This window comes from Abramis brama (assembly GCF_963993115.1).
Source record: "Abramis brama genome assembly, chromosome: 10".
NCBI lineage: Eukaryota > Metazoa > Chordata > Actinopteri > Cypriniformes > Leuciscidae > Abramis > Abramis brama.
In genome coordinates this window covers 25896735-25916645 of record NC_139972.1, presented here as the reverse complement: position 1 = coordinate 25916645, position 19911 = coordinate 25896735, and the positions used below count along the sequence as shown (strand labels likewise).

The 19911-nt window shown below is 36.7% G+C and overlaps 1 protein-coding gene across 7 annotated transcripts; it reads left to right on the top strand.

Annotated features, from left to right (window-relative positions):
* Positions 1-351: 351 nt before the first annotated feature.
* On the top strand, positions 352-19195 carry etv1 (ETS variant transcription factor 1). 7 transcript variants are annotated; one of them, XM_084126733.1, is made up of 14 exons: positions 396-527; positions 863-949; positions 2001-2088; positions 2320-2367; positions 3026-3091; positions 6906-6959; positions 10738-10867; positions 12540-12728; positions 13413-13657; positions 15239-15307; positions 15439-15507; positions 15748-15917; positions 17419-17520; positions 18489-19195. In XM_084126733.1, the coding sequence occupies exons 2-14, from the start codon at positions 890-892 to the stop codon at positions 18708-18710; spliced, it is 1512 nt and encodes a 503-aa protein (XP_083982859.1). In that variant the 5' UTR covers positions 396-527; positions 863-889; the 3' UTR covers positions 18711-19195. The 7 variants fall into 7 exon arrangements, with proteins under 7 accessions (XP_083982856.1, XP_083982854.1, XP_083982859.1 ...); XM_084126730.1 differs by lacking the exon at positions 3026-3091 and having other exon boundaries at positions 352-527; positions 863-934; XM_084126728.1 differs by lacking the exon at positions 3026-3091 and having other exon boundaries at positions 371-527.
* Positions 19196-19911: the final 716 nt, after the last annotated feature.

The window sequence follows — 19911 nt, the reverse complement described above, 5'->3', positions numbered from 1 at the left end:
TCTAGGGGGCCACGGTCCCCTGGTTGAGAACCACTGCAGTATCAAAAAGAGAGCTTTACAAATAACAAAATGATTTGAATACTGTGGCCAATACGTGTATTTCAGTCTTAGAAAGTTTTTTTTAGCTTGTCAAAAACTGTGAGCTCGTTTATAAGCATTGTAAACGGGATACAATGATTGTGTGCACTTTCATGCACATAATTTACAAAACATCTTGCCACAAGAGAGATTATAATGATGTGATGCGTTTCTCATAAATAAACACCTTATAATTGCAATATCAGTTTTGCATATTTTAATGAAGGAACGGTGAAATAGGCTCTTGATTGACGCGTGTAAATCTGATCCGGCGGAGGACAGTGGCAGCCAATGGGAAGCGGGGCGCCGGCTGTTTCTGAAGGGAGGCCCCTGGAGCAGCGAGCGCGCGTTTACTTCAGCGCGGAACGCGGAGGAGAGACACGAGAGCGCGCTTCTCATACAGTCCGGCGACACATCCATCCATGAATGCATGCGGTGCATTTACTGGGGTGAGTGCAAGCTTTGAGTTCTCCATCACCGTCGACGTTTCAGTAAAACGTAACTAGAAACAGAAAAAAGTGTTTCTTAAAGTCCAGTCCCTTCGGAGGATCGGCTCGCTGCATTACGCACGCACAGCACCGCAACACATTTACCTTATAGGACACTAGCAACTTTATCTATAAAGTATCACAGATATGCTGCATTTAATGTCTGTTTCATAATAGCCAGCATGCAGTCAGTCAAATGAAAGGTATATGTTTATGAATGGAGCTGCTGAATGCGCTTCACCGCGCATCAGTTCATGTTCCAACAAATCGCTTAAAGTCACTCTTCTACTTTAAAGGGTGATCGGAGAATCACGGACTGAAGAATGGACGGACTTTACGACCAACAAGTGCCTTTCATAAAGACTCATGTAAGTCTGATGAAGGTAAATTAGTGATCACCATGATTGTAAATGTATATCAGTCATTTAATTGATTGAATGACACGAATCTGCGTTTGGATTAAACCGTAACAAATGACGTGTGTGATTCTTCAGTTTAGGGGAACTTTTGTCCTCTAGATTGATTCTGAAGATATTAACAATCACTGATAGTTTAAAACTTAAGATTATAATAGCTGTAAATCTTATATTAGTGTGTTAAATTACTTACATGGCAGAATTTGTGGATGTTGTTGGGCTTTTAATTTCTCCTAACACATTTAAAATGTGTTAAATTCTGGTAAAATCTGTCAGGCACTTTTTTCAGAAAATATTTTCAGTTCATCTGGTATATATGCAGAGTTTACATTAAAAAAAAAAAAATCTACACTGAAAAAAGTTTCTGCCTTAAATTTTTAAGTACAATCAACTTGGATGTTTAAGTCATTGCAACTTAAATTACAAACTGACTTAAAAAATAAGTTGAATCTTGTATAACTTATTAAAAAGTTACAAATTAATTAGTTAATAACATGTTGTCATAACTTATTGATCATATCATTTTTTACAGTGTACTTTCAGTCACAGCAGGCATTTTTCAAAATAATTGAGTTATTCAAAAGGAAAAATATTTGGTTATGATGTAAGGAGAAGTGACAGAGAAGCACATCTCTGCCAGAGTGACAGTGTGAAGATTACAAAGGTAAAACTAGGTGTTGTTGGCAAATTGTTCAAATAAAAAAGAATTAATTGATGGCTATCTAACTTGTTGGGTTAGTAAGTCCAAGACTTATCCAACTTTTTAACTCTAAAAACTTAAAATTATCATTACAAATCATCACCATCAAAATCAAAACTACGCTTGAGGTTTGATCGAGGCCATTACTGAAAATGTTTTTAAAGATTTCAACAGGTCCAAAGTCCCACTAACTGAAGAATCCTTCATATATTAAAAGTAAGCATGATGAATGAAGCTGAAGTTGTGTGTTATTTCAAAAGCGAGCTCAACACACTCCATCTTCAAATTGAGACAATTGATCTGTTGCTTTCTGCTCAGAATCCTCGGGGAAAGACGTCCAACACGAGACCAGCGAAGGACAGGAAAAGAAAATTCATTAACTCTGCCCTGGCGTTGGACACCGAGGGTAAGCACTCAGGTGTGGGTGAAAAAGACAATGTTCATTTCACGCCTTCTTAACATCTTGCAAAATGCAATATCGCTCGTTGCCACCTGCACTCAGGGCTTTAAAATCTCAATCAGCAGCGCTCGCCTCGGTCTTCAGAGGGCTTTGAGACTGGAATCGAGTGTCAAAACTCATAATTAAAGCTTTGTACCTGTTGTTTCACCGTCTCAAACTCTTCTGTCTTTGTTTTAGAGCTGTTTCAAGATCTCAGTCAACTTCAGGAGACCTGGCTCGCCGAAGGTAAGCTCTGGTCTATTTGCTTCACTCTCGCTGAAGGTTTCTCAGCTTTTGTTTCGAAGCTGAAGAAGAAGAGGAGAGAGCGTGAGGGGGAGATTTGGGGGAGGGGTGCAAATATGCCTCAAGTTACAGACCTAATCTGCGGTCCAATTAATGCATCTGTAGCGAAGGCACTTGGTGTGTCATGCATACATTAGAGCTTGAGAAGAGCAGGAGTCTAGGGGGAGACCGAGGAGGTTCTACTTTGAGTGTCATCACAAATTACCAGAAGAACTTGCAGTCTCGCTCACTCTCTTCTCCTCTTGTCCGCTTTTGGCAGGAGCTGAGGCAGACGAGCCACCAACCCTGCCACCTCTCTCTCTCTCTCTCTCTCTCTTCTCTCTCTCTCTCCAACATGCGCGCACTCCTTCTCTCCCTCACTCGTTTTCTTTTTCTTATAGCTCTCTTTCGCGTCTGATACTTCTCATATAGTGTTTTAAGTTTGGTTTTCTTTGTTTTTTAAACTCTTTTTGTTAAAGAAATGGATTGACGGTAGATCGCTTCCTGCGCTTCAGCTTTTACCGCTTCAGTTTTTTTCGCCTCTAACTTTTTTTTTTTGTTGGTTTCTTTTGGCAATTTTTTCTTTCTCATGGCAAGACATGCTGGTTGTGGTTTAACACAAACGTGATGCTTCAGGAATTAAGCGCGAGTGTCTTCTTCCCATCTTGCTTGCAGCACCGACCTTTAGGTTAGTAAATGGTTCCCTGTTTGGTTGATTGTAGATGTGTTTGGAAATATTTTTATGTGATTTAAAAAAAAATCTAATAATGTTATTTAAAAAAAAAACCCTAAATGTTAAAGGTTTTTCTTGCCTTGAAAATGTCAAGATGGTAACACTTTACAATAAGTATACATTTGTTAATATTAGTTAACTACTTTAGTTAAGGTGAACTAACAATGAACAATACTTGGACATCATTTAGTAATCTTAGTTAATGTTATCTCAACATTTACTAATACATTTTTAAGATTGAAAGTTTTGTATTATCATTAGTTAGTGCACTGTGAACTAACATGAACGTGAATTTTTTTTTATTAACTAACATTAACAAAGGTTAATAAATGCTGTAAAAATATGTTAATATTGTTAGTTCATGTTAGTCAATGCAACTAATAACTAATGTTAATAAATGAGACCTTATTGTAAAGTGTTACCGTTAAGACTTTTTTTGGTGTGTGAAGTTTTACTCTAAACTGTGTGTATTTGTTGCTGCAAAATATTGCAAATATAACATGCAAATATATATATATATTTTTGGTTCTCTAAGCTTAATCTCAGACTGCAAAAAAAGTGAAAGATTTTGCTGGATTTTCAAGATTTCTAAAATGTTGAGGACATTTAGGAAAGCTAAATTTATGTATATACAAATTAATGTTTGTTCTAGTTAAAATAACTTTTTTTTTAGTTAAAAGAAAAAATATTCATATTCAATTATACTGTGATAACTTTGTTGAAAATATAGTTGAAGTTGAAAATACAAGTCAAATCATAGTAGACATAACCTTTTGTCTGTTTATTGTAAAAAAGCACTTTGGTTGCAAATTGGGAAGGAAAAAAACAAACAAAGAAGTTGGACAGCTGAATATCATGCAAAGCATTTTGTAAAACCGATTCCAGTGCTTTGCATTTGTAAAATCACGACTGCCTTTCAGCCCATGGAATGCATTTGCGTGCGCTTTGGACAAAAACAGAACAGGAAGATGAGTGTGTGTGTGTGTGTCTGTTTTCTGTTAGTGATCGCACTGAATCTGGCTAGTGTGACTGAATTTGTTTAGCAACATCTACAATAGCTTCACTGAAATATGATGTTGTATAGCTGCACTCCAGGACGGAGTGTATATGTATTGGTCACATTTTAAAGCCAAACCTCTATAATATGAGGAAATGATCTGTCTAAATAGGATTTGCCCACCTGCATAAGGAAAGACAATCTCAATTTTTAATAGAGCGCTTTCTTTAATATATTTAAAAATGCTTGCAGTATAATCGTGGATTTTAAAATTAAAAGTACGCTTTAGAACAGATTTTCGGACTTTACTGTCCTTGTCGCGAGTTTGATTATGCCAAATCCACCCCAGGGCCTCTAAAAGAATAAGACATGACTTAAATATTTTAGTGTATCCGGCAGGGAAAAAAAAAAAGTGGTTCGCTGCAGTAGATATTACAGTGAGGAGTACAATTCAACCTGTCTTACATCCATCAGCCGCAGCGCCCAAAGATTCAAGATAAATCGCAGATAGATTTAATATATGACTTCCTGTCCATTAGAACCCAAACGAAGACCTTGCGGTTTCATTTCAGAGATTTATTAGCTCAGGTAATTGGAAAGAAGAGGAAGACGTATGAGCGACGGGCGGTATTTCCGGCAGCGTAGACTAAAGAGCTGATGGCTCGTCATTTGACATGCATGTGTCATTTTGGCCCGAGACGGATGACAGTCACTTATTACGTCTAAAACTTCCAAAAGACTCACTGAATGTGTCATACCGGGATTTAGCTTCTTAGTTTTACTAGAAGGTTTTGATCACCATTTTTCAAGTGTAACTTTCATCTTTTGCGGTGAGAAGTGATGTCTTTGCGTGTCTTTATGTGGCCTGGTGCTGCAGTTTGTCTCTTTTCTGCTCTTCTCTTCTTCTTTTTTTTTCTTGAACTGATGGACATGCTCCAACACCTTAGCTATAGCCTCAGGAGTGGCGCTGGGATCAGCTGTCCCATTCACAGGTTGGCTCATTCACCCTGCTGAGAATTCTGGCTGCATCTCAGTCTTTCTCTGTCGCTCACCTTTTCTGTTTAACTGATGTTTACGCTACTTTTCTGACTCTTAATGCACTTGGTGTTTCTTTCCTGCTCATTCTGTTCTAGTAAGGGGATTGTTTACATCAGTACCAGTGAGAGAGATGGCGGTGATAATTCTTGTTGAGTTTAACCAATAAAAACGTCTGCTGCGCCTTTCCAAATACCCAAAACACTGGCAAGAACTATAAAGATATATTGGCCCTGATTGAGAAGAACTGTATGGCCTTGGGCGCATGTTTTATAGTTTGTGGATTGAGTTATTGAAGAGACCATAAAATTCTGTTTTAACCATTATTGTTTATTGAGATACAGTTTATTGAGAGTTTATTACATGTTGTTACACTGTACAAAATTATATGATCAATAAGTTGACAACATGTGTTTTTACATTGCTTTAACTCATCAAAATACTCAACTCATTTTTAAAATCATTTTAATGTAATTTAAGTTGAAATGATTTAAATTTTTAAGTACAATCAACTTGGATGTTTAAGGAAGCAACTTTGTTTTTTACAGTGTAAAGCATTTTTTTGGGGAAAAACTTCAAACAATAAAATACACTTGAAACATAAAACAATTCATGAAATGTAAATTTAAAAAATAAAATAAAAAATAGCCTACAAATATTGTAATTAATAAATTGTTTCAATTTATAACATTTAAAACATGTGACAACTTGCACCTACCTGACATTTATGAAAAAAATATTTTGTATTTATCAACTTTCCAGTTAAAATCTACCTCCATTGAATCTTGTTTGAATCAGAGTTTTGACTTAAAAACTAGCCCCAGTCTCATTTATAATATTAAACACATTCTCATTAAATGTGAATGCATTACATTTTAACACAGACATGAGGAAACACTCTAAAGGTCCAAAAAGAAAGCCGAAAACCCAAGTAGCCGAGCAAGACGTGTTCCCTTACACGAAGCAAATGTTGATTTGTGCATGTTACGACTTGTTACTGTTGTTGTGAAAATGAAAATCCAATTTTAGCGCAGAGGAATAAACGTGCTAATAGCCCCGTGCAGCGAGGTCTCGCGCACTCCTCCGCCGCCGTGCGCCTTTGTGTCGAGTTTAACAAGCAATAAACAACAGGTCTTTCTAACGCATCTGATATAAACATGAATGTGCTTAATTGAGCTCCATATGAAGGCTTCATTATTTTAGCATTATATGAGAGAGGGAAAAGTAGGGGAACGTGCTCTGTTTGGACGGCAGCCGTCTCGGCAGGTACAGGTGCTTTCACCAGCGGGGATGTGTCCCAATTAGACAGTGTGAACAATAGGTGTTTTCTCACTGCATGGCTATCCTTATGAAGACACGGTGTAGTTGCAAAGCACAAGGCAAGGTGTTTTATTTGGTTTGCCTGGTCTGATACACATGTATCAGTGAATTCTGCTGCGAACGGCAGAGACAGATTTAGGATGTGTTTCACACGCCTGCTTTGTCCAACAAATTAAGTTGAAATTAAATTACTGACATAATTAGAGGATATGTTTTCTCTGTTTTCAACCAATAAATGTCTTCATGGGTTGGTCTGAGAATTTCAAATCATTAGTGTTTCAATTACAGAGGATTATTAGAGGAAATTACTCGTTTAAGCGATTATTAGAGGACAGATTGTGTTAGCTCGACCGAATATGATAATTACGAAGGAAAAATCGGATTATTTACCCTTTTCTCTCTTCTTTTTCCTCCCAGCTCAAGTTCCTGACAATGATGAGCAGTTTGTTCCTGACTTTCAGAGTGAAAACTGTAAGTGTGACCGCTTTTCTTTTGATAATACTCTTAAATGTATAAAATAATACCCGCGTTTATATTGTGTCTTGAGGGTTTATCAAAAACTCACACTGTAGAAAGGCCTGACTAAAATACGTTTCTCAAATTTGATGATTTAGCGTGCAATTTTATTGTTGCGTTAGCTCGTTTTGTCCCTTGTTTACGACATGTTGTCGTTCGCCGCTGTTGTTTCTGTGAATAAACACAGAGCTAGAGAGAGAGAGAGCGCGCGAACGGCGTGTGTTCTCTAGGTTGTGTACCTTCTCAGCGAGTGCAGCCAGAAGCAATAGGCCTTTAAATGGGCATAGGAAGTAAAGTTGGCGCGCAGTGGTCGTGGCAGAGCCGGTGCCAGTGTCGGAAGTGGCATGGACTGAATGAGGCACAGTGGGGAGCGAGTCCAGCTTATGTCTTAAAGAGGAGCCAAAACAGACTCTGCTACAGAGGATGTAGGGGAGAAGAAGGGGGGCTTTGTCTTTCTAGAGAACTCAAGCTCATTAGGCAAATAAAATATACTAGTGTTTGCTGATAATGGGCTATTGTCCTGTATTCCTTCCTCAGTCTGAGCTAGACCTTATTGTGAGCGTAGACCATGACAAAAGTGCAGTGAAATGTCACAAAAGGAAGCCTTTATTGCATGACCTTATTTTCTATATTTGAAAATAATTATTTATAAAACTATATTTTTGTTGTATTTTAATAATTAAATAATGTTCAGCAACGATTATTCCGCTCCAAAATGTACATTTGAGCAAGACTGTTGAAAGCGCAGGGTGTTAGTTGGCGTAGTCGGCAGGATGGGGAGGAGGGACGGGCAGATGGAGGTAGAGCGAGGGCATGGCGGTTGGGCTCGTGAACGGGCATCCTGGCCCTCCCATATGGGTCTGAGTCGGCAATGCCAGTGGATCACTTCCGTTTCATGGGGTCCATTCCCACAAAACACCCAGAAATTGGATATACAGGGATTACACAGGAAGAAAAAATACACCTCTAAAACTGCTGCGCAGTAGACGTGTGGCCTGATGAAGTGATTGTTTGTAAAATTAATTTATATATATAGTTTGGGGTCAGTACAATTTTTATTTCATCTTTTTAAATAAATATTTAGTCAGCAAGGATGCATTACATTGATCAAAAGTAACAGTAAACACTTTAATGTTACAAAAGATTTTTAACTGAAAAAAACAGCACAAACTGTTTTCAACATTGATAATAATTAGAAATGTTTCTTGAGCATCAAATCATCATATTAGAATGATTTCTGAAGGATCATGTGACACTGAAGACTGGAGTAATGATGCTGAAAATACAGCTTTACCATCATAGGAATAAATTACATTTTAAAATATATTCAAATAGAAAACAGTTATTTTAAATTCATCAATATTTCACAGTTTTACTCCATTTTTGATCAAATAAATTAAAAGACTTCTTTTTAAAAAACATTAAAAAATCGAACTGACCCCAAATTTTGGAATGGTATTCTGTATATATATATAAAAATGCATTTCTTTTATTTTAAATGCATCTTGAATTGTTAAGAGAAAGGTTGTTGTTAATAAAAAAAAGATATAGGGTTTTTTTTTTACACTAACTATAATAGTGATTTGTGGCTGTGTAAGTGTGATCAAACAGTGATTATATTTGAGTTATTTGCCCTTTTGTAAAGGCCATCGTAATTCAAGCCCAGAGTGTTTAAGAAGAAGGTGTGACTGAATCTATTATCAGCGAGTAACAGTCAGCGAAGAGGTGAGAGTGAGAAAGAGAGAAGGGTGAGAAAACACACGACCATCAGCACAGAAAAAAAAAGTCAGTATGAAACTTAGAAACACTTGTTTTTTTTAACCAAAATGCTCTTTTATGTAACACAGGGTGCAGTGAAAATGGAGTTTGGTAGTGTAATGAATGGACTTTTGTGAAGAAAAGACGTTCTCCTAGTGTGTTCTGCTAAATTTAGCATTGAATCAGGCACATCAGGCTATTCATTTATGAAAGTCAAATCTATTAGAGCGCAGCTTTATGGAAAATAATTTAACTTTTTGCAGAATGGAACATGAATGTCATAAATATGGAAATAATTTCGGGATATTTTGCAGAAGCTAAGATATGAGAAATGAATATTTTCCTATACTCACCACGGCATCCTTTTAAGTGCTCTTTATTTGAGTCAAAGCTTTCTTTCACTGCTCTTTTTCCTGTTTTTTGTTTTTTTTAGGCAGTGTTGCCCACTTCAATTGACATTTGACATACTGAAGGGGTTTTAAATGCATCTCATAAATTGCAAGGATACAAAAAAAATGGCAGTAAATGTCATAAACGACTTCTTGAAAATGCTGTCCATTAACAACAATCAATGCATGTGTAATTGTTGCAATCCTGGAATGGCATCCTGCATGTATGACGTCCTGTGATGCTAACAGATTTTGTATTGATTCGATTACTCGTATTCCTTTGCGTAAAATCAATTATGGCATTTTTTTTTCTTCGTCTGTCTACGTGCTTCTTAATATGGTCCGTCAAGAAGTCTTCTCAAGTATAAATTATTCATCTGTAGTGCTATTTTAGAATCCACTATCATGAACAAGGACACATCTTAACAAGACCATTTCAAATTTCAGAAGACTGCCAAATAAATTAAAACTATGGTTTTTGACTTAAGACATTGATATTTTAGTAAGACTTTACAATAAGGTAGGCTATAATTTGTTAACATTAGTTAATACATTAACATGAACTAACAAATATATTTTTTACAGCGTTTATTAACATTTGATAACGTTAGTCAATAAAAACGTTCATGTTCATGTTAGTTCACACAATGTAAAAAAAAAAGTTGCTGCCTTACATTTTTAAGTACAGTCAACTTGAATGTTTAAGTAATTTCAACTTAAATTGCATTAAACTGACTTAAAAAATGTGTGATATGTGAAAAAAATATAATTTATAAAAAAGCTGAAAATTGCTTAACTTATTTTTATGATTTAAAGCAATGTAAAAACATGTTGTTATAACTTATTGATCATATAATTGTTTACTGTGCAGTGCCTTAGATACAATTTAGATCTTAAAAATGTATTAGTAAATGCTGAGATTAAGATTAATAAATTGTTAGTCCATGTTGTTAGTTAATATTAACAAATAAAAACCTTATTGTAAAGCATTACCGATATTCAGTTCTCATCTTATCTTACTCATTTGATTTGTTACACACAAATCTTATCAAATTATAGAGTTCTTCTTATTTATGATTTCCCCCGCTTTTTCATGCAGTTTCAAAATATTATTTTGATTCAGATTGCCATTAGAAGTAAGCAAAAATGTTATAATACATTAGTAACACTATTCAACTTGGTTCCAAACTTTGTTACCAAGTCTTGTCATCCAGTATATTTAGTGAAATGTTCCTTTAATGTTTTTTTTATTGAATATGGTTACTGAATTGGAGGTAGATTTGTATTAAAAAAGTATTTTATTACAAATTTGTCCTTGTTCATGGAAGCGTTTGTTTTAGGCGTCAAGTGCAAGAAACCTTTGCTGAAAACACCAACTTTTACGCGAACAGAAATCTAATGATTTTTTGTTGTTATTGTTGTTGATTGTATACAGAAGGTAGATGTACCCCGTAAGGTCACCTCAACTTCATGTGCAGATGCCATGCGTGACTGCAGCACTTCTGTGTCCTCTGAGTAATTCTTATTGGAAATATGTTCACTGTTAATGTTGTGTTTAAACATCTGTACGTTTCTGTCTTTCTCAGTGGCGTTCCACGGGCTGCAGTTGAGGATAAAGAGAGAGCCCCACAGTCCGTGTACTGATCTGGGCTCAGCCTGCAGTCAGGACAGGCCCTTCAGACTCCACTATGGGGAGAAGTGCCTGTATAACATCAGGTACGTCAGTGCACACACACACACACACACACACACTGTTCTTCTTTAAAAGAATCAAATCTGCTAAATGATGGGAAATTGTTACACATTGTATCAAAATACCAGTAGTAATAAGACCATTGCTAGACGTGCTAGACTACAATGTCTGAGAGAAATTTGTGAGAAGCCATAAGTGTTTTTGCACTAAAGCAGTGAAAGTCAATTCTAAACTTTATACTTCCAGCTGTCGGGATAGACACTAACATCCCATATTTTAGTTTTCAAATTCAGCTGGTGTGAGAGATTTAAGTGATAAATGGGCCTACATACATTTGCAATTCATACGATACCGTTTAACAAAAAATTGTATCCATTATTTTTTATCAATTTAGGGTGTGCTATTTTTCCTAATTACAGATGTTTTGTGAAAAAAAATACAAATAATTTTGAATGCAAATTTCAGACACTAAGGTGTTACGGTGGGTGTGTATTTCACCTTTTATATGTGACTAAAAAACTGAATAAAAAGCACAGACGTTAATTTGACAGAGCATCTCTGAAGCAGATGGGGTCTTGGCATAGACTTTTCAGCCTGAGCCAAGAATAGTCTTAAAGATTTATGGGGAAAAATGCACAATAATGATAGTTTTCCTTTAGTTATTTACTCCGAGGCGACTGTACAGCAGGTGCTGTTCGAAATGGCTTGAATGAGATCCACCTGAAATTGGAAAGGGGGAAAAACACACACACACACACACACACACAAAGAAAAACAAGAAATTACGCTACGGTGCATTAAGTGCAATAAATGGCTTTTCCACTTGGACAAGCGTCTACGGCAAACACGGTTGCTTGGTTACAGTCATCTTCCTATTGATTTGATTTTAAATTTATGACATTTCACTTGGATGTTTTATTCCGCTGGAGGAGCCAACCTGCCCTCATATTGCAGATGGCACTCAAGCTGAACCAACAACCTCTGTGATAATGATGTTCTTCAGAGGTGCTTTGGAGATCGTCAAGCCCCATAGAAGGCTGTTCCTTCCTTGTCTTTTAATGTTTCTGAATGGAGTGTAATTGCGTTAAGGTTCATCAGATGATTCATCTTTGGTACCTTGTCGATTGTTTGATGTGAGGGTTGGCAGTTGGATGGATCGGAATAGACGTGCATCATTTAATTGTTTGATAATGGAACTATTTGTACAGAGGTCATTTATACACTAGGGCTCAGAAAGACTTTCTTTTTTTCTTTAACGAAATTAATATTTTTATTGAGCAAAGACACATTAAATTGATTAAGATTGAGAGTAAAGATATTTATAATTTTACAAAAGATTTATGTTTCTAATAAATGCTATTCATCGAAGAATCCTGTAAGCAAAATGTATTTCCTCAAAAGATGTAAGCAGCTCAACTGATTGATAATAATAAGAAATGTTTCTTGAGCAGCAAATCAGCATATCAGAGTGATTTCTGAAGGATCATGTGGATTAATTTATAGACAGATTTTGAAATACCAGTTTAGCATGCATTATACAGTGTGCTGCAGACAAAAAGCTGTTGAGTTTATGTTTTTTTAATTTTTTTAATTTACCAGCAATAAAGTCTAGCGCAGTCTCATAATAATCTCTGTAGCCTGAAAGGCCCTCAGGAAAGACTAACTTAAACTGCTCTTGTTCCCTGGTGTCTCCAGTGCCTACGAGCAGAAGCATCCCTCGGGAATGAAGGCCTCCAGCCCAGTGTCTACCCCCTGCAGCACGCCTGTGTCCCCTGGCCAGCATGTGTCTCCCACTGCCGCCCCTACCCCCAAACCAGACAGGACGTACCCTCACCTCGCACCCCCACAGACCCTCCCTGACAGCGCTTACCCCATGGACCACAGGTACTGCCAGTTACCAAATCACTGCAGATAGACAGATAAAAATAGACAGACAGATAGATAGATAGATAGATAGATAGATAGATAGATAGATAGATAGATAGATAACCAGATAGATAAACAGATAGATAGATAGATAGATAAAAATAGTCAGATGATAGACAGACAGACAGATAGATTGATAGATGGACGGACAGATAGACAGACAGATAGATAAAAATAGTCAGATGATAGATAGATAGATAGATAGATAGATAGATAGATAGATAGATAGATAGATAGATAGATAGATAGATAGATAGATAGATAGATAGATAGAGACAGATGGACGGACGGATAGATAAAAATAGTCAGATGATAGATGGATAGATAGACAGACAGATAGATAGATAGATAAACAGATAGATAAAAATAGTCAGATGATAGACAGACAGACAGATAGATTGATAGATGGACGGACGGACGGACGGACAGATAGACAGACAGATAGATAAAAATAGTCAGATGATAGATAGACAGACAGACAGACAGATAGATAGATAGATAGATAGATAGATAGATAGATAGATAGATAGACAGACAGATAAAAATAAAAAATCTAAATAGACAGACAGACAAATAGAACGTTAGACAGACAGACAGACATAGATAATGTGTGAGACTTATTCTATTCAGTGTTTTGTTCAGATTTCGGCGGCAGTTGTCGGAGCCGTGTCATTCGTTCCCATCTCCTTCGATGTCGCGGGACGGACGACCCATGTATCACAGACAGATGTCGGAACCCAGCATCCCCTTCCCTCCTCAGGGGTTCAAGCAGGAGTACGCCGACCCCCTCTTCGAGCATCCTGCCATGGTGGGGGCGCCTCTTCCCCAGACGTACCCGCACTCCATGATGATCAAACAAGAGCCCCGCGACTTCACCTACGACTCAGGTGAGTCACGTTTCTATGCGTTTACATGTCTAATAACACCGACTGCATCGTCTGTAATGTTTCCACAAAACAACTGTTTTCTACGTCGATAAGAAATGTTTCTTAAGCGACAAGTGAGAATGATTTCTGAAGGATCATGTGACACTGAAGACTGGAGTAATGATGCTGAAAATACAGCTTTGACATCACAGGAATAAATTACATTTTAGAATATATTAAAATAGAAAATAATTATTTTAAGTTGTAATAATATTTCACAATAGTACTGTTTTTACTGTATTTTTGAGCAAGTCTTGGTGAGCATGAGAGACTTGGTCAAAAACAGTAACAAGATTTTACCATACCCAAACTTTTTGAACAGCCGTGTAAATAATTAAACAGAAAAATAGATTAAAAAGTTTAACGTCGAAAAGAAAACTATTAAAGCATGATTTGTATGGGGATGAAAACGGTATGTACTTCACTAACCTAAGAGGAAATAGTCTAAGGATTTTCTTTTCTTTTGTTTTCTTTGGGGCACAGATACAGCCAGATAGCAACTTTATTAGGGATGGGGAGATTGATAGAATTAGCGTATTATTGGGTCTGATCTCATTTCCTGAGGGCCTGGCTGGAAAGGAGAGGGGCCCCTAATCTCTCCCCCAGGGGCCCTCAGGCTGTCGGCCCAGCTCTGGCATGAATGAAGAGGCTTTTGGTTTTCATTCATAAAAAATGGAGTTGGACTGCAGCGGCCCGTCAGGAGAAAAAACAGCGCTGCTTCCTGTGGATTATGTGTATCTTTAAAATGTAACCTGAGGATAATGGCAATAATACTCTGGCCTTTTCCGTTTACTTTGTCAAAGCAACAAATTCAAATTTATTGTTTATTAAAAAAAAGTACATTTACTCTGACAGATCCTAAATAATTGTTAGTGGTATTTAAAATATTAGAGATTTTTTGTCACTCACATTGAGTATGTCGTATGTTTACATTATCATCTAATATATTATCTAATTATTATCTATAAATTAGACACACTAAAAGCTAACAAATGAAGTGATGAAAGCTTCATGAGTGTGAGTGATTGGTCTGCATTGCTTCTTTACATCAGCGGAGGAGATCATCGACATGTTTTGCATCTCCTCCCAGTCATTTAGAAGAATTTACCCTGCCTCATAAAGGAGCTTGTTTGTTGTGAGCTGTGTAAGGACTGGACAGTCAGCGGCTAATTTAATCAGGGGTAATTTCCTCGACAGGCCCATTACTTGAATGAAACCCTGAGAGATCTTTATAGGTCCAAATGAACAGGGTTAGATGTTTTATGGAGCATTCACTTAAGCTGTCTTGCTTTGCTTTGATTGAATCGCAGCTCCAACAAACAACATGACTGACGCGGCGCACAAGGCATCCGCTGCGGTTAATCGTCACAAATCTTTTGTCTTGTCAGAATAGGATGATATACTTTTTTTTGCAATGTTTGTGACAGGGAAAATAAGTAAGAAGGTAAATAAATAAATAAATAATGTTTTTTAGGTTTTAGAAGCAATTCATAATTTATATGCATATTTAAAATGCTTTTTTGTTTTGTTTTTCTTTTTCAGAAGTGCCTAGCTGTCACTCTGTATATCTTAGACAAGAGGGATATCTGGCGCACAGTAACAGAACAGAGGGTAACTATCCAGTCAGAGTAATGTGATTGATCTTATATTGCCGTTTTGTTCATTAATGTGTCATATTTAAACGTTTTATTAAATGTAAAACGTCTCAAGATTATAACAATTTCTTCTTTTTTGTTTCATAGGCTGTATGTTCGACAAAGTTGCAAGGCACTTCTATGACGACACTTGCGTAGTGCCGGAGAAGGCGGAGGGTATGCTATTTATCTTTTTAAAATGTATCTTTCTTTTTAATAAACAGAATTATGTGCCGAGTTCAATATTACTCTTTACTATACAGTCATTTATGGTCTTGTCTATGAGCCACTAGATACGTAACATAATGACAACTTTATGTCTTGCATTAATGTCATATGATGTCATACACCGATTGGTCTGTGCAGTGCCACTTCAAGGCGAACACACCTAATGACTTTTTTATTTTCCGCGCACAGGTGACATAAAGCAGGAGGCGGGGCTGTACCGAGAAGGCCCAACCTATCAGAGACGGGGTTCGCTGCAGCTCTGGCAGTTTCTGGTCGCCCTACTGGATGACCCCTCAAACTCACACTTCATTGCGTGGACGGGCCGGGGCATGGAGTTTAAACTCATTGAGCCTGAGGAGGTACTAACTAGTGTAAACATAGTTTTTCAAGATTGTATCTGTATGTGGCCTCTTGAACATTGCAGATAGTTGTGGGGCTAAACAGTTTATTTTAAAACCATTATGACATTAATATTTTAATTTAAAATGATTGAAATAATACATTTTTAAATACCCCTATTATATTTTTAATGAAACTGTTTATTTAGGTTTTAGACAAAATAGTAAAAGTATCATATTTGATACATCAGGCTTTTATTGATTATATAGTATGTAATATAATCCACTGAGTTACTTATAATAGTATAGCAAACTACTAAGATGCATATAAATATCAGTCACTGATATGGGGGCAAAATGGATAATGCAATGCAATACAGTGATGACTGACAGATGTTCCTCAAGCCTGATGTATCATATTTGATACTATTAACATGATTTTTCAAAAAATGATGATTGAATAATCAAGTAAACCCAAGTTGCTTCAGTCCAGTAAGTGTTCATCTTGAAATATTACTAAAAATATGAAAGTATACTTTATAAAAATCATTAAAGATTTCACAGCAAAAAGATCTATGTATCACAATCTGAAAGACCTTTTTAGAATTATATTAAAGGGTTTTTTTTACATGCTGAAAAAGTAAAACTATTGGACGACAGAAGGCCTTCAAATTTTGCATATCAAATATTATACAGTAGGCTTTATAAGGTTAAAATAACTTTCCCAGACAGCAACATAATGTCGGCCCAGATCCGGCCTACACGTGGATTCCACACGTACCAGATGTGGGCCGGATCTGGGCCGGCACTATGTTGCTATCTGGGTTGGGACATTATATATTGCTTTTTTACGTCATTATCTTTACTAAAATTAAAGTACTTCCACTTTATATGTAAATTTTGAATCTTAGGGAGGCTCTTCATTTGTTTGTTCAAAACAGTCTGTCATGTCCATCCCAAAAACAAAATATTTCAACATGTTGACTCTCCAAAAAGTCCAGAGTTTGGAAAGCATGGACAGAGGTGTGTTTGTGTAAAGTGTCTGCGACAGTGTGACTCGCTAGTCCTGTGTGTGTGTGTGTGTGCGTACTGGCGTTGGTCCACAAGGCAGCTGTAGGGAACAGGGCAGTCATTCATGCCATCAGGTGACTGGGACCGTTGGGATTGGCTGGGCGGGTGCAAGGCGTGAATGAGCCGCAGTAGAGTGAAAAAGGCCCACAGCGCCGGGCTCTGGGAGAGTGGTGGGAGGGGGATTTGAAGAGGAGGGGGGCACAGGTGGGGGGTCCTGCGGACAGGTGCAGGAACATCTGCCACGCTCTGCTGTTCCTAATGAACACATCTCTGACTAGAGGTATGGGTACACGGTTGTGGCCAATGGAAGATGCAGGCCGACCAATGCTTTGTTTTTGAGAAGGGGCCTTGAGTGGGTGTGATGTCTTATTTTTGCCTAATGTTTGAGAGAAACTATTGCAGATTTTTGCACTATGCGCATTTGTAACAACTTGCTCTCTTTGCTTCAAAGGTGGCACGACGCTGGGGAATTCAGAAGAATCGACCTGCAATGAACTACGACAAACTGAGCAGATCGTTGCGCTACTATTATGAAAAAGGCATCATGCAAAAGGTAATGCAGGCTAACAAGCTAAGCTACATCTTCTGACACACTAAAGGTGTAGCTTAGCTACTTTCAAATGAAAGTTATGTTTAGTTTAATGACTGTTTTAAAGCTACTTTAATATGCCAATAAGAAAATTGAATGCTCAGCTACTTGAAAGTTTGAATACACTGTCATTTAAAAGGATGCATTAAATTGATCAAAAGTGATAAAAGATTTATATTTATTTCAAATAAATGCTGTACTGTTCATCAAAGAATCCTGAAAAAAATAATAAGAAGAAATATTTCTTGAGCAGCAAATCATCATATTAGAATGATTTCTGAAGGATCATGTGACACTGAAGACTGGAGTAATGATGCTGAACATACAGCTTTGATCACAGGAATAAATTACATTTTAAAAGATATTAAAATTGAAAACTGTTATTTTAATTTGTAATACTATTTCACAATATTACTGTATTTTTGATCAAATAAATGCAGCCTAAGAGCGTAAGAAACTTCATTCAAAAACATCTTTAAAAATCAGTGTTTATTAAAGTAGTGTAGTTATAACATTAAAGATATTTTAGGCAAATATAGGCATTTCTGGTCAACAATAAAACAGAGAAATTTGGACTTGAATGTAATGAAAATTCTTGTTCTTCTAAAATTATTTTTTATATTATGAATTATTACATATGCAATTTTTATGAGCTTATATTAATGGAAAATTTCAATTCATATTTTTTTCTTTGAAAAATTATTTTGTAACACTGAAGGAGTATTTAAATTAAATACAAAGTTAAAATAAATGTACAAAAACATCTCAAATATGCACATTATACATTTTATGGATTAAAAGTTAATGGGCATGATATTTGTCAACTTCCCAGCAAGTCTTTTAACAAAAGTCATCATAAAAAAAATTCAGCCATCTACGTTTTCCTTGCACTGTTGAGATATACAGTAATATTCTGGTTTCTTGATTCAAAGGTGGCAGGTGAAAGATATGTGTATAAGTTTGTCTGCGACCCCGAGGCTCTGTTCTCCATGGCTTTCCCTGACAATCAGCGTCCGGTGCTGAAGACCGACCTGGAGCGGCAGATCAACGAGGAAGACACCGTGCCGTTGTCACACTTCGATGAGAACATGGCGTACATTCAAGAGGGCGGCTACTGCAACCCACACCCGTACAACGAGGGCTACGTCTACTGACAACTGCTGCAAGAACAGTCCAGCCGTTTCCAAACAAAACCACACAAAACAAACTTTCAGACTGTCCCTCATTTCCTTCAGTCATTCCCCAGGACAAAAGACAGCACTTTATGGACAGAGGATGATGGCAGTGTGTAAACCTACAAACTTACTGGTGTAGTTACGTTAGATGCTCCTTTGGTGTTTTTTTGTTGCTATTGAAGGGGATGGGGTGTTTCAGCATGCCGTTTTCTCACAGCGAAAGACTCTCGAGGGCAAATGGCCTCTCTCCGGACAGATGTTTTGAACTATTTAGACAGGTTAGAGTCTGGAGCACGTGAGTGGAAAAATCCCAATCTCTTTTACCATTGAAACTCTTGGATCGTTTGTGGAGCGCTTTGTTATTTTTGCACATTTTCACGTTTGTTTTGTTTTTCTCTCCCTTGGTGTCAAACTGAGTAAATAATACAGTGTATTACTATGGAAATAAAATCCTTCAAACTCAACATGTCAAAGTAAAATGAGCACATTGAACTGACCCTTCTACTTCCTTTCTCGCCCATCCAGGATCCATAAAATGATTGAATACTAGCACAGTTACAACAAATGACAGATTTGTGTTATTTGTGAAGGGATATTATACTAGTATTCAAGTTATACCCATATATATATATATTCTCATATGAATATAATGTCTTAGAGGAGGGAAGATGCAGGTAATTTTCTCAATGAACAAGATGTTTTTCTTAATGAATTAAGGAAAGACAAAAAAAAAAAAAAACGTCAGCATGATTTCATAATACTACAGTGCATGGTGATTCAAATACTGCAGTTTTTTTTTTTTAGATATATTTAATTAACCATCTGTATACTTCAGTATTTGACACCATATTTCACTGAATATGACGTTTTGGTCAAAAGCGCCTATAGATATCAAATAGTTATCTTCAGACAGGTCTTGTGCAAGATGCAAGCTTCACACATGTCTGTGACATCATTCTATTAAAGTTACATTTCTACTATTAGAGTGACAAATTGCTTTTTTATTAGGAAAGAAATTGGATGTTGGTTCATTACTCGCTCCACCATGACATCTTTGAAAATATAAAACATGTATATTCAGGTTAATGCACCTCAATGCTGCTTTTCGTGTAAATTTAGTCACGTATGACCAGACGGCAGCTATGCCCTGCAGTACGTTCATTTTTTTCTTCATTCTTTT

Coding starts and splice junctions, on each gene's coding strand:
- etv1 (XM_084126733.1), top strand. CDS start 890: ATGGACGGACTTTACGACCAACAAGTGCCTTTCATAAAGACTCATGTA. Junction 3,092..6,905: donor CTTGCAGCACCGACCTTTAG/GTTAGTAAATGG, acceptor TTTTCCTCCCAG/CTCAAGTTCCTGACAATGAT. Junction 13,658..15,238: donor CGACTTCACCTACGACTCAG/GTGAGTCACGTT, acceptor TTTCTTTTTCAG/AAGTGCCTAGCTGTCACTCT.